Raw genomic sequence first — 13,131 nt, 5'->3', positions numbered from 1 at the left:
GCCTCCCTGTCCATCACCAACTCCTGGAGTTTACCCAAACTCATGTCCATTGAGTCGGTGATGCCATTCAGCCATCTCATCCTCTGTGGTCTGGTAGATTTGAAAATAAGCTATTTGTTGGAAATAAAAAGATCTGCTCTCAGCTCTTACCCTTTTCAGCTTATCAAGCTCTTTCTTGTTAGTGACATGGTCTTAATGTTACTGATGTTTTCTACCCGTGTTTTTTTTTTTTCCTTTGTTGTCACAATGATATTTCTTCTAAGGCCAGACTTCCCAGATTGTTGGACTAGCTTTCAGAATCATGAAGCAGACAGGTTTTCCAGTGTGTTTTCTTTTTTTTTAAATTTAAATTTATTTTAATTGGAGGCTAATTACTTTACAATATTGTATTGGTTTTGCCATACACCAACATGAATCCGCCGCAGATGTACACATGTTCTCCATCCTGAACCCCCCTCCCACCTCCCTCCCTGTACCATCAAAGATGGTAACGATAACCCTGTATGTGAGAGAACAAAAGAGACACAGATGTATAGAATAGTCTTCAAGTATATTTTAATAATCAGACTTCTAAAAGCACTTGACACATGAATACCCTTCGTGTAGAGCTGTCCTTTCCTCAGTTAACCCACACACATTATTTACATGTTATTATACTCTTTTAAATTTATGGTATCTTAAAATAAGCAGAAGAGGCAAGTGGTGACTTGGCACTTTCTTAGAAAAACCACTTATATAAAATAATCTTTACAAGTTTACAATTTATAGGTCATCAAACCCCTCAATCCGTGGCCATTTTGAAACTTCTTTTCTCTAAGGAAATTGCTCCAGTTTTAAGTCACTGCTTGCTTGGTGATTTTTCACACCCCTGTTAATATGCAGCTATTAAGGCTTCAATATATTTTTCCTAATATTAATTAGAGGCCTTACTCTTCTGAGAATTTACCATCTTCAGGCCAAGGAGAGTCATTACAGAAGACTAAGGTGCTAGACGCTTCCTTCTTCTGACTTAATCCTCACCCTGTTTGAGTTCTTCCCACATTATACTCAATTGGGAACAACAAGTACACTACCTTGTTGGGCAAGTGACTGGCTTCCTTGCCCTTCAGAAATCACCTCCTTCATCTCTTATTAAAAACAGTATTCTGTGTTTCAGTTTGAAAGTTACAGGATACAAGAGAATCATGCTTTTCACGTGTGAGTCCTAAATTTATTACTCTTCGACTATAGTTAGACTTAAAACACAATCACCCAGAGCTTAAGCCTAAGGATAATGATTTACATGTTCTGAAAAGAAGACTCTCCACTCTAGATGATAAATATAGGTCCACTTTTATCTTAATTCATCAACTGCATTTTCATAAAGGAATGTATGATTATACTATAGATACAAACCCTCATTATCAAAAGACAACTATAATTCCATTGAGGCCAACTACTTAGTATTTCTTTTCCTTTAAAGAAATTGTCTCCTAGAATCTAGAAGTGACTAAACCTTTGTAGAAAAGGATTGCTTCCCTTAAAATTAACATACCCAGCAAATCCATGCTGTTACATATTGTTTTAATTGTTTTTGGCTGCACCACACAGTATATAAAATCTGAGTTCCCTGACTAGGGATCAAATCCATGACTCCTGCACTGGGAACGCAGAGGCTTAACCTCTGGATCACCAGGGAAGTCCCTATGGTACATATTTTAAGTTAAAATATATGGGAAGTTTTTTTAAAAAAATCATGTGACTTATTAAGTATACTTCAGTTGAGAGTCTTGATTCCAGGAGAATCTTCAGGCCCTAAAGAGCCATTACATAAAACCAAGTAGCAAGAAGCTTCATTATTTTTTTTTTTCTGACTCACCCCACACCTTTGAGTTCCCCCTATTTTATACCCATGTGGAAGTAAGAAGTAGACAGACACATCTCGTCACATTCTGTATTGCTGAGGTGAGCAAAGCCAGTGTAACCTGTCCAGAGAAACATTATCAATGTGTTCTCCTGCTCCATTGCTGTTGTTCAGTTGCTCAGTCGTGTCTGACTCTTTGCGACCCCATGGACTGCAGCCCGCCAGGCTTCCCTGTCCTTCACCATCTCCCGGAGCTTGCTCCAACTCATGTCCATTGAGTCAGTGATGCCATCCAACCATCTCATCCTCTGCCGCCCCCTTCTCCTTTTGCCTTCAATCCTGCTCTGTAAGTGGTTTTTAATGGAAACCCCCTCCCTCCACTCCACTCTAACATCTGTTGTGATAACTTAATATTTCCACCTTAACTGATTATGTTGACATATTCATATGTCAGTGTAAATAGAGAAGGAGATAGGAATGGGTGTCAGAAAAAACAGATTGATAGGAAAATCATTTCACAGTTTAACCGGTTCATTAGTATCAGTACATCATTTATTCTTTATATACACAATAACCACTGCCTCTATATAATGATGAAAAGAAGACAGTGGCAGCATCTACAAGACAGTTTAGATCATTTAAGTGGATTTGCCCTTTTAAAATCTTTCCATGGAGTGTATGGACCCAAGCCCATAGTACATCAAACCATAATATTAGTGTCTGTGTGTGAGAGCCTGATTTATTGCTAAAATATAATTCCTTAAAAATGCTACTTTCTTTTGACATCAGGTACAATGGAAAACTAGGGAAAGCTTAGAGTAGCTGTCACTTAAGAGAAAAAGGAGTCAGTTATTTCTGGTATCTTTCAAAATTGCATCATATAAGAAATCAATCTTCCACTGAAGTTTTCTGTATTGAGGAGAAATATGACAGCTCAGGTATCTTTCACTTCAGTTAAATATTAATAAGTCAGAGTTCCAAATAATGAAGTAACCCTGTATTAAAATTTTCCAAATAAATATACAGTAAAGTTACTGAAATTTATCAGATACCTCCATATCCCTTAATAGATTTGCAGTTTCTTTATTAAGTGACATATTACTAACTGGCACTCTGCAATTCTAGAGACCATCCCCGCTTTCTGAGAGCCCTCAATATGCAAATAATTTTCTTCAGGACTAATCTCTTTCCTAATGTCAAAGAACAAGTAAATCCTGAACTCCAGTGTAATCACCTGAGAAAATCAGAATCCCTGAGATATGTGAAACAACCAACCTAACTGAATTTCTTAAATTATAGAGGATCTCTAATTTACATACCAGGTCACCAGACTACTGAAAATGATTCTCTAGAATAGACAATACAGTGCCAAGAAGGAGATCTTCTTGATTTTCCAGGCTATAGGATCTCTGTCACAACTAATCAGCTCTGCCATTGTATTGTGAAAGCAACTATAGACAGTTTGTTTATAAACAAATGAGTGAAGTTGTATTCCAATAAAGCTTTTTATATGAACACAGAAATTTGAATCCCATATAATTTTCATATTACACAAAATATTTTTCTTTGATTTTTTTCAAGCTATTTAAAAATGTGAGATCAATTCGTGTTTTTATCTTGTGGGACATACAAAAGGAGATGACATACTGGATTTGGCTTATAGGCTGTAGTTTGCCTGACCTTCCCTGTTCTGCTGCTGCTACTGCTAAGTCACTGCAGTCGTGTCCAACTCTGTGTGACCCCATAGACGGCAGCCCACCAGGCTCCTCCGTCCCTGGGATTCTCCAGGCAAGAACACTGGAGTGGTTTGCCATTTTGTTCTCCAATGCATGAAAGTGAAAAGTGAAAGTGAAGTCGTTCAGTCATGTCCGACTCTTAGCGACCCCATGGACTGCAGCCTACCAGTTTCCTCCATCCATGGGATTTTCCAGGCAAGAGTACTGGAGTGGGGTGCCATTGCCTTCTCTGTTCCCTGTTCTAGATTTTCCCAATTATCTCATTACCATTCCCACCTGTCATAGACTGTGATGGACTCACTGCTTTGTGGCTCCAGCTCCATGCTTGCTCATCCCTTGTCCCCTCCCCCCTCAATGTGGTTGATCCTAACATCTTGTTGTTTGTAAATATGGAAAATAGAAATAAGGATATGAATATATACTTGTCAATTATATCTATTCTATTTTAAAACAATATATTGATTTTACTAATGACAATAACAATCCTACCTGGAGAAAGCCAAAGGTTGACAATAAGGATTAAAAGATGGGAAAAGCTAAAGGGGATGGGTTATCTAGCTGGAAGAAGACAAATTTAGGGATCAGTTCAGTTCAGTCACTCAGTCGTGTCCTACTCTTTGTGACCTCATGGACTGTAGCACGGCAGGCTTCCCTGTCCGTCATCAACTCCCAGAGTTTACTCAGACTCATGTTTACTCAAACTCAAGTCAGTGATGCCATCCAACCATTTCATCCTCTGTCGTCCCCTTCTCCTCCTGCCTTCAATCTTTCCCAGCATCAGGGTCTTTTCAAATGAGTCAACTCTTCGCATGAGGTGGCCAAAGTATTGGAGTTTCAGCTTCAGCATCAGTCCTTCCAATGAATATTCAGGACTGATTTCCTTTAGAATGGACTGGTTGGATCTCCGTGCAGTCCAAGGGACTCTCAAGAGTCTTCTCCAAAACCACAGTTCAAAAGCATCAATTATTTGGCACTCAGCTTTCTTCACAGTCCAACTCTCACATCCATACATGACTACTGGAAAAACAATAGTCTTGACTAGACGGACCTTTGTTGGCAAAGTCATGTCTCTGCTTTTGAATATGCTGTCTAGGTTGGTCATAACTTTTCTTCCAAGGAGCAAGTGTCTTTTAATTTCATGGCTGCAGTCACCATCTGCAGTGATTTTGGAGCCCAGAAAAATAAAGTCAGCCACTGTTTCCACTGTTTCCCCATCTATTTGCCATGAAGTGATGCGACTGGATGCCATGATCTTAGTTTTCTGAATGTTGAGCTTTAAGCCAACTTTTTCACTCTCCTCTTTCACTTTCATCAAGAGGCTCTTTAGTTCTTCGCCTTCTGCGATAAAGGTGGTGTCTTCTGCATATCCGAGGTTATTGATATTTCTCCCGGCAATCTTTATTTCAGTTTTTGCTTCATCCAGCCCTGCATTTCTCATGATGTACTCTGCATATAAGTTAAATAAGCAGGGTGACAATATACAGCCTTGACGTACTCCTTTCCTGATTTGGAACCAGTCTGTGGTTCCATGCCCAGTTCTAACTGGTGCTTCTTGACCTGCATACAGATTTCTCAAGAGGCAGGTCAGGTGGTCTGGGATTCCCATCTCTTTCAGAATTTTCCACAATTTATTCTGATCCACACAGTCAAAGGCTTTGGAATAGTCAATAAATCAGAAGTAGATGTTTTTCTGGAACTCTCTTGCTTTTGATCCAATGGATGTTGGCAATTTGATCTCTGATTCTTCTGCATTTTCTAAATCCAGCTTGAACATCTGAAAGTTCTTGTTTAATGTACTGTTGAAGCCTGGCTTGGAGAATTTTTGAGCGTTACTTAGCTGGCATGTGAGATGAGTGCAGTTGTGCAGTAGTTTAAGCATTCTTTGGCATTGCCTTTCTTTGGGATTGGAATGAAAACTGACCTTTTCCAGTCCTGTGGCCACTGCTGAGTTTTCCAAATTTGCTGGCATATTGAGTGCAGCACTTTCACAGCATCATCTTTTAGGACTTGAAATAGCTGAGCTGGAATTTCATCACCTCCATTAGCTTTGTTCTTAGTGATGCTTCCTAAGGCCCACTTGACTTGACATTCCAGGATGTCTGGCTCTAGGTGAGTGATCACACCATTGTGATTATCTGGGTCATGAAGATCTTTTTTGTATAGTTCTTCTGTGTATTCTTGCCACCTCTTCTTAATATCTTCTGCTTCTGTTTAGGTCTATACTATTTCTGTCCTTTATTGTGCCTATCTTTGCATGAAATATTCCCTTGGTATCTCTAATTTTCTTGAGGAGCTCTCTCGTCTTTCCCATTCTACTGTTTCCCTCTATTTCTTTGCATTGATCACTGAGGACGGCTTTCTTATCTCTGTTGTTTGAAACTCTGCATTCAGATGGGTATATCTTTCCTTTTCCCCTTTAAGTTTTGCTTCTCTTCTTTTCATAGCTATTAATAAGGCCTCCTCAGACAACCATTTTGCCTTTTTGCATTTCTTTTTCTTGGGGATGGTCTTGATCACTGCCTCCTGTACAATGTCACGAACCTCCATCCATAGTTCTTCAGGCATTCTGTTTATCAGATCTAATCCCTTGAATCTATTTGTCACTTCTACTGTATAATTGTAAGGGATTTGATTTAGGTCATACCTGAATGGTCTAGTGGTTTTCCCTACTTTCTTCAGTTTAAGTCTGAACAAAGGAGAAGCTCCAGCAAGACAGTAGGAGGGGCAAAATTGCATTTAGAATCAAACCCCATACCTGCAAGAGATGCTCAGAGGGCTCAGACATACCTTGTATGCATTAGGACCCAGAGACCCCACAGAGACTAAGGCAATTTAGGGATAATGAACTATTATATACTTGTTGTGTTATTGGTGCTTAATAACTGTCTTACCCTTAAAGGGCTCCTATATGAGAAAGTATAGATGGATTCTTATAACCCCGATTACCCCCCCCCCAAAAATGCAGTTAACTCACTGATAGAATAATAGCATTATCTTTCTACATAGGAAGATTTTAATAATCATGAAGAGTGAATAGCTATTCAACTTCTAGCTCCCCTTTAAAAAATAAGAGGAAACTAATGGAAACTACTTTGAAATAGATTGAATTAGACATAAGGAAAGACTGTAACCGTCTAGAAATTTCAAAGTTCAAGACAGAATTCATTAAGAAAAGCATGAAACTATAATAAAACCTATCCTTTGACATCATATAGATGGAAAAGATGATGTCCAGAAGTCATTAAAACCCTTTTGCTGATAGGATGTGTGATTAGATTATATTCCTTTGTCAAATAAAACCCTACTATTAACTACTTTGCTGATGCCAGTCAATATAGTAGATTCACTCTAAATGTAAAGAGGGTGCTACTGATATGCATTCAGTAGGATTTGTCTGTCAGTTAGGTGAAAGCCATGCTGAAAGGCAAATGGAACTGAACACTCAAGGAGACATCCAGTGATTGAAAATAATCACAAACAGTATTAGAGCAGTTTTAGCTTGTCATTCATCGTGGCAATAGTCCTTATTTTGGGGAAAGATTTTGTAGAATGTTGCTACCTGATGAAAAGATTTAGAAACAATAGAGTTGGTAAGGGTCCAAGCCCAAAGCAATGAACAAAACTAACAAGAGATTACAAAAAAAGAAAAGAATAGTAAAAACCTTTGAAATAAGACTGAAAATTCAAAACTGAAGTAGAAAAGGAAATCAGTAATGGGATATAAGAAGTGGTATAATATAGATTTTGTTAGAGGAGAAGTAAATAGTTTGTATAGTGATTTTGATGAAATTATTGAAAAGATAAAATTAATCTCTTCAATCTGTCTCTAGTTTTGCCTGTTCTCACAGTACTATTATTTTTTAAATAGGAAAACTTGTTCAAAGGATGACTTATCAATTAGGATTGCATTTTGCTGCATGGCACCCCACTCCAGTACTCTTGCCTGGAGAATCCCATGGACGGAGGAGCCTGGTGGGCTGCCTTCCAGGGACTCGCTAGAAGTCGGACACGACTGAGCGACTTCCCTTTCACTTTTCACTTTCCTGCATTGGAGAAGGAAGTAGCAACCCACTCCAGTGTTCTTGCCTGGAGGATCCCAGGGACGGGGGAGCCTGGTGGGCTGCCATCTCTGGGGTCGCAGAGAGTCGGACACGACTGAAGCGACTTAGCAGCAGCAGCAGCCAAGTTTATTCCAGTGACTTGATCAAATAGCCCCACTCTGTATCCTCCTGCTTGCATTCCATTGCCTACAAATATGTCATGCCATCAATTCCAGCTTCACAGGACCTGCAGGAACCTGCAGATTTGAATTTTATTTTGAGTTTGGCACAGTGCTTTCCTGAGCAGTGTTGTGGTTCTCTTAGTAAGAAAAAAGCAGGGTTAGTGGAGACAAACAGTTGGGTTAACAAGTGGCAGCGTCTGCAATAAATAGTATAAACTTTTCAAGTCAATCCTAATTTCGTGCTGTGGACCAGAGACCTCCTAACATCCCTATTCTGCTTTTAAAAAAAGATTACATTTTCTATCTGTCTAGACTGTCATTGGTTCTAGTCTTGATGTTATAACAGATTGATAGTTAAATAAGTTGAGGTCACTTCTCAAATACTCTGTGTTAAGGATGAAAATTTATTGCTGAGAGGAAGTACCCCTATGCTGCCAGTCATCTTCAAGTTAAGAGCAGTACTGGCTGCAGTGGTAAACTATTGGCTTTAATGTATAGATACTGAAAAATTATTGTCAGTGTCAATTTTGTAGTCTTGATATGAAATGAGCAATAGGCATCAAAACATACACCAGGCAGTGTGCATAATTTCATTATCAACTTAAACTTTTGCTTCATATCTGTTAACCTTTATTTCCTATATGGTATATCATATAGAATCAAAGTGTTTTTCTTCCTTGTAATTTTGTTCATCTTTTCTTCCCACATATTTAGAGCAAAGAAATGGGAGAAGTATCAAATTATAAAGATGTAACAAGATCCTAGAAGAAAAGAAAGTCTAGTGATTTCTATAGTGACAGAAGTGTGTTATATTATTACATTAAATAGCTAGTCTGATGTAACATGTCTCAATATATTAACAATTCATATTAATTGCAAAATCTCAATAATTAATATTTGACCCCCAAGAATATCTCATACCTAAATAGAAATATTTCAGTTATGAGAATATTATTATTGTTCCACCTAAGGGAAAAATAATTTATTGCTAAATTTGAAATTATAAATCATATTTTAAAATCTATCCATTCTTCTTTGTTATTTTTTAAACAATAGCTACAGTAGAATGTTACAATCCAAGAACAAACGAATGGACCTATGTTGCCAAAATGAGTGAGCCTCACTATGGCCATGCTGGAACTGTGTATGGAGGCGTAATGTATATATCAGGTAAATAATTGCAAATGCAATCCATATAATACATAGATTTTTAGCTATGTTGCCATCTTTCCGTATAGTGTTAATAATCTGGGAAATGGATAATCAAAATATAATTGTAGGTTTTAGAATGTATTTTTGTGTACATTTGTATGTAAATGCCTTTGGTATTTTATAAGTTTATAAGACTAGCAGCCAACCAATCCTACTGTAATACTTAGAAGAAATTGGAAAGCTTTAAGCTTCTCCAACTTGCCTTTTAGCCCCCTTAGTCCATAGTCTAATACTCTAATAACCACCATTCATAGTCTCTATAACAACCATTAATTCACTTCTATTTAGAATTTAGCTAAACTCCATGAGGAAATATATCATTATATAACATGTAAGCCCTACCGTGCATAAAACTTGCTTCCAATATACATATAATGCATAATAATGTTCATTCTCTCATTTGTGTTAGTCACTCAGTCGTGTCTGACTCTTTGCGACCCCATGGACTGTAGCCCACCAGGCTCCTCTGTCCATGGAATTCTCCAGGCAAAAATACTGGAGTGGGTTGCCATTTCCTTCTCCAGGGGATCTTCCCGACCCAGGAATTGAACCCAGGTCTCCCTCATTGCAGGCAGACGCTTTACTGACTGAGCCACGAGGGAAGACCTAATTTAGTGCAACCCATAACATGTTTCTCTTGTCCTGAGTATTATAGTAGGTTCTACTGTGGTGTCATTGCAGAAATAATTCTGTGCTGATTACCTATATTTTGGCCACATTCACATGTATTTTTCTAATAAAAAATTCTGAAAAGACTACAGTTGGCTCAGTGTCACAGTAGCACAAACTGTTAGTGTTCAGATCATCCTTATGTAGAATGTAGAAACGAGTCCTATTTTAATGTAACGTTCACTTCCAGTATTTAGACTTGACTCTGTTAGGTTCTTACCACTTGGCCCTGACAGAGTCTACCTCTGACAATTTTCCCTCTTTTGAAGGTCGGCCAGTGCCAAGCCAGCAGCTACATTATTAGAGAACAAAGGCATTAAGGTGATGTTTGTGGTCTGAGTCTCTGAACGCTGCCTTAATGAAATCTGTAATCAAGAAGGATCAGTGAAAGACCTTTAGTGTGTGATTGGCAGGTTTCTGGTGTGAAATTTATGAGCAAACTATGGGACACCTTATATTGAAAGAGCTTTCTAGGAAATCATATGTTCCGCTAATCAATGATTTACACCATCTACCCATTTTCTGTGTGTGGCTGCTATGCTATTATAATGAGAGCTGCAAGTCCTCTGGTGGGAAAAAATGACATTCGAATTGTTCTAGTGGTGATTTGGCATAACTAGCATATATTGCACAAATGACCTTCCCAGTCAAGAGTAGGCTGGAAACCACAGCTGATTTTCAAACCAAAGAGCACTGTTTTGCTTGCTGGGAACTCAGTGAAGTACAGAAAAAAATATAGAAAAGCAGGAAAAAAACCCCACCTACCTAGTGATGGCCATCTGGCCCCCAGATAGTAGAGTTTTGGATGATGTGGCTGAAGCTTAGTTTAGTTTTCTCCCTAAGCTGCAGAACACATAGTTTGATATTTTCATTGTACAGACTGATTGAAATATGATCTAAAAATATGTTTTATAGATGATATGGACTCAATAGATCAGCAACGAATCACTGTACATACAAAATTCCAGGTATTTTCAGCATTCTAATTCTTTAACTTTTTAAGAGAGGACATTACCCATCCTCACCCTAAGGTCTACAAAAACAGTTCTGAATATTCGTGTAAGCCTGTATGGTTGCATAACACTTTCGACTTTTCCAAAGCATTGTTATTTATTTCAATTCATAATCAAAACCCTAACTCGAGAGCTAGAGTGTCCATTCTTATTTGACAAATGAGGAAGCGAACACCTAACATTTAAAGGGCAGCAGGAGTGCATGATGCTTTGTAGTTGGGATTTACTGTAAACTCAACTCAAAAAGTAGCCAAAATATATTTGCATTCTGTAAAGCCTCTTAAATTCCTTGGGTCTCTGAGAAAGTCATTACAATAATATAAGCTACACTTCTGTTCTTTAAGGAGGTGAAAATATTATTTTCTTTATTTTTAATCCAGAGAAAGTAGTTATAGCAGGCAGACATGTATAAGAACACACCTGATAAACTCTAAAATGTCATAATATGTGGCTAAAGGTGAATCATCTGTGACAGAGAGCCTTCTATTAACTTTTGCATTTTCATATTAATCTGTTTACCTCCCACCTATAATTTTCATTCCTCAGGAGGAATTACTCATGACACTTTCCAAAAGGAGCTCATGTGCTTTGACCCTGATACTGACAAATGGATCCAGAAGGCGCCGATGACCACTGTCAGAGGTCTGCATTGCATGTGCACTGTGGGAGAAAGGCTCTACGTTATCGGCGGCAATCACTTCAGAGGAACCAGTGATTATGACGATGTCCTAAGCTGTGAATACTACTCACCGATCCTTGACCAGTGGACCCCAATTGCTGCTATGTTAAGAGGGCAGAGTGATGTTGGGGTCGCTGTCTTTGAAAATAAAATCTACGTGGTTGGTGGGTATTCGTGGAATAATCGTTGTATGGTAGAGATCGTGCAGAAATATGATCCAGATAAAGATGAATGGCATAAGGTGTTTGATCTCCCAGAATCCCTGGGTGGCATCCGAGCTTGCACACTCACGGTTTTTCCACCTGAAGAAACCACACCATCACCTTCTAGAGAGTCCCCTCTTTCTGCACCGTAAAATCGTCCCTGCAACTAAGATGCTGTAGTCCTATCTTTGCAGTGTGTCATGAATTCTCTTCTTTTGCCCCCTCTCCTTAAGTAGTGTATGTTAGGATTATCCTCCAGTAATTGATACAAATATTGGAAAAAAGACATTGATGTTCTTCGTGCTGTTTGTTTGGCTTCGAGTGTTTATAAAGTGGTAACAAACCATTCTGGAAATGTATCCCATAGAAGCTGATATTTAACATACAAGAAAAAAAAGTATTGTCTATAAGATGTTTCTTCAGTACTTTTTGATGCTGTGTACTGGATGTAAGGTGTTTGTCATCTTACATTAGAAAAGCCCAATAAACCAAGTTAAAAGGTGGATTATAGTAAATGTGCAACTGTGCTAACTAGGCTTCAAAGTAAAAAGTTTTCCTTTCATCTTTGACTGTGAGATGTTAAAGGGAGACAGCCAGTTCCAACAGGAGACACCAGACAAAAGGTTGCCAACTCGCATGAGCTACCTGCCTCTTTCCATAAAGTATTTTTGACATATCTGTCAGCCCTCCTGTCTGTGGGGGTGCATTGAAAACACATCCAATTTCTTAGATGCACAGGAGAAATAATCATTGAAATTCACCAATCTTAATAAAAAAAAAAAAACAGCATGACCCCTCAACTTGTAAACAAGGGTTTGGGGGTTTTTAGGTGTGTATAAATACATGCACACATATATGTCAAAAAGGAAATTTTTAAAAATTGACTAGAATGTCAAATTAATGCGAAAAAATAAATACTTTTAAATTTCTTCCAAAAAGCAGCTTCAGTTAAAATGGGAATTCAGTATGCACATACTGAATGCACATATGTAGAATCATACTGAATTTAGGTGGACAAGGGCTAGAAATTTTGAGCAACTAAATTTGTCATTTGACCAGATTTTTCCCTCCAAAACTGTAATCTACACCTTCTCCTTTGCTGTTGAGATAACTTACATATTATATGTATTCTGTATACTCAGTTCATAAGATTATTTAGCACACAATATAGCAGCTTCACCTGGTGAGCTGCCTTTGCTCAGTGAATTCAACTTCCATGTTCTATCTTTTTTGTTCAATAAAAAACATTTGATGTCATTTTGGTGTGAGATATTCTATTATTGTCTGATTTGACTTACTTTTATTAAATATCTTTTTTTTTTTTTTTTTTAGTGTGCCAAGATCTAAATGATTAGAACTTAAGAGTATTGAACAGCTTGGATTACTGAATACTAGTATCTTTCATTCAAGGAAAAAAGAATTTGACCAGGTCCAGCTTCATTGGTGAAAACTCCTTGTTGGTTGTTTTTGAGGAGTTATTGGGTTAACCAAAAAGTTCATTCAGTTTTTTATACCCATCTTCCAGAAAAACCCAAATGAAATTTTTGGCCAACC

At 38.0% G+C, this 13,131-nt stretch overlaps 1 protein-coding gene across 2 annotated transcripts in view; it reads left to right on the top strand.

Moving 5' to 3' along the window:
* KLHL13 (kelch like family member 13) overlaps positions 1-12,783 on the top strand; it is a 200,525-nt gene extending 187,742 nt beyond the window's left edge. For both annotated transcript variants that reach the window (XM_052663078.1, XM_052663077.1), the window contains exons 7-8: positions 8,858-8,971; positions 11,242-12,783. In XM_052663078.1, the coding sequence (XP_052519038.1) occupies positions 8,858-8,971; positions 11,242-11,729 (602 nt within the window). In that variant the 3' untranslated portion in view covers positions 11,730-12,783. The remainder of the gene's footprint in view (positions 1-8,857; positions 8,972-11,241) is intronic.
* Positions 12,784-13,131: the final 348 nt, after the last annotated feature.

Source organism: Budorcas taxicolor, chromosome X (genome assembly GCF_023091745.1).
Source record: "Budorcas taxicolor isolate Tak-1 chromosome X, Takin1.1, whole genome shotgun sequence".
In the NCBI taxonomy this organism is placed as follows: Eukaryota; Metazoa; Chordata; class Mammalia; order Artiodactyla; family Bovidae; genus Budorcas; species Budorcas taxicolor.
The sequence above is the reverse complement of the archived record's forward strand: the minus strand, read 5'-3'. Positions and strand labels throughout refer to the sequence as shown.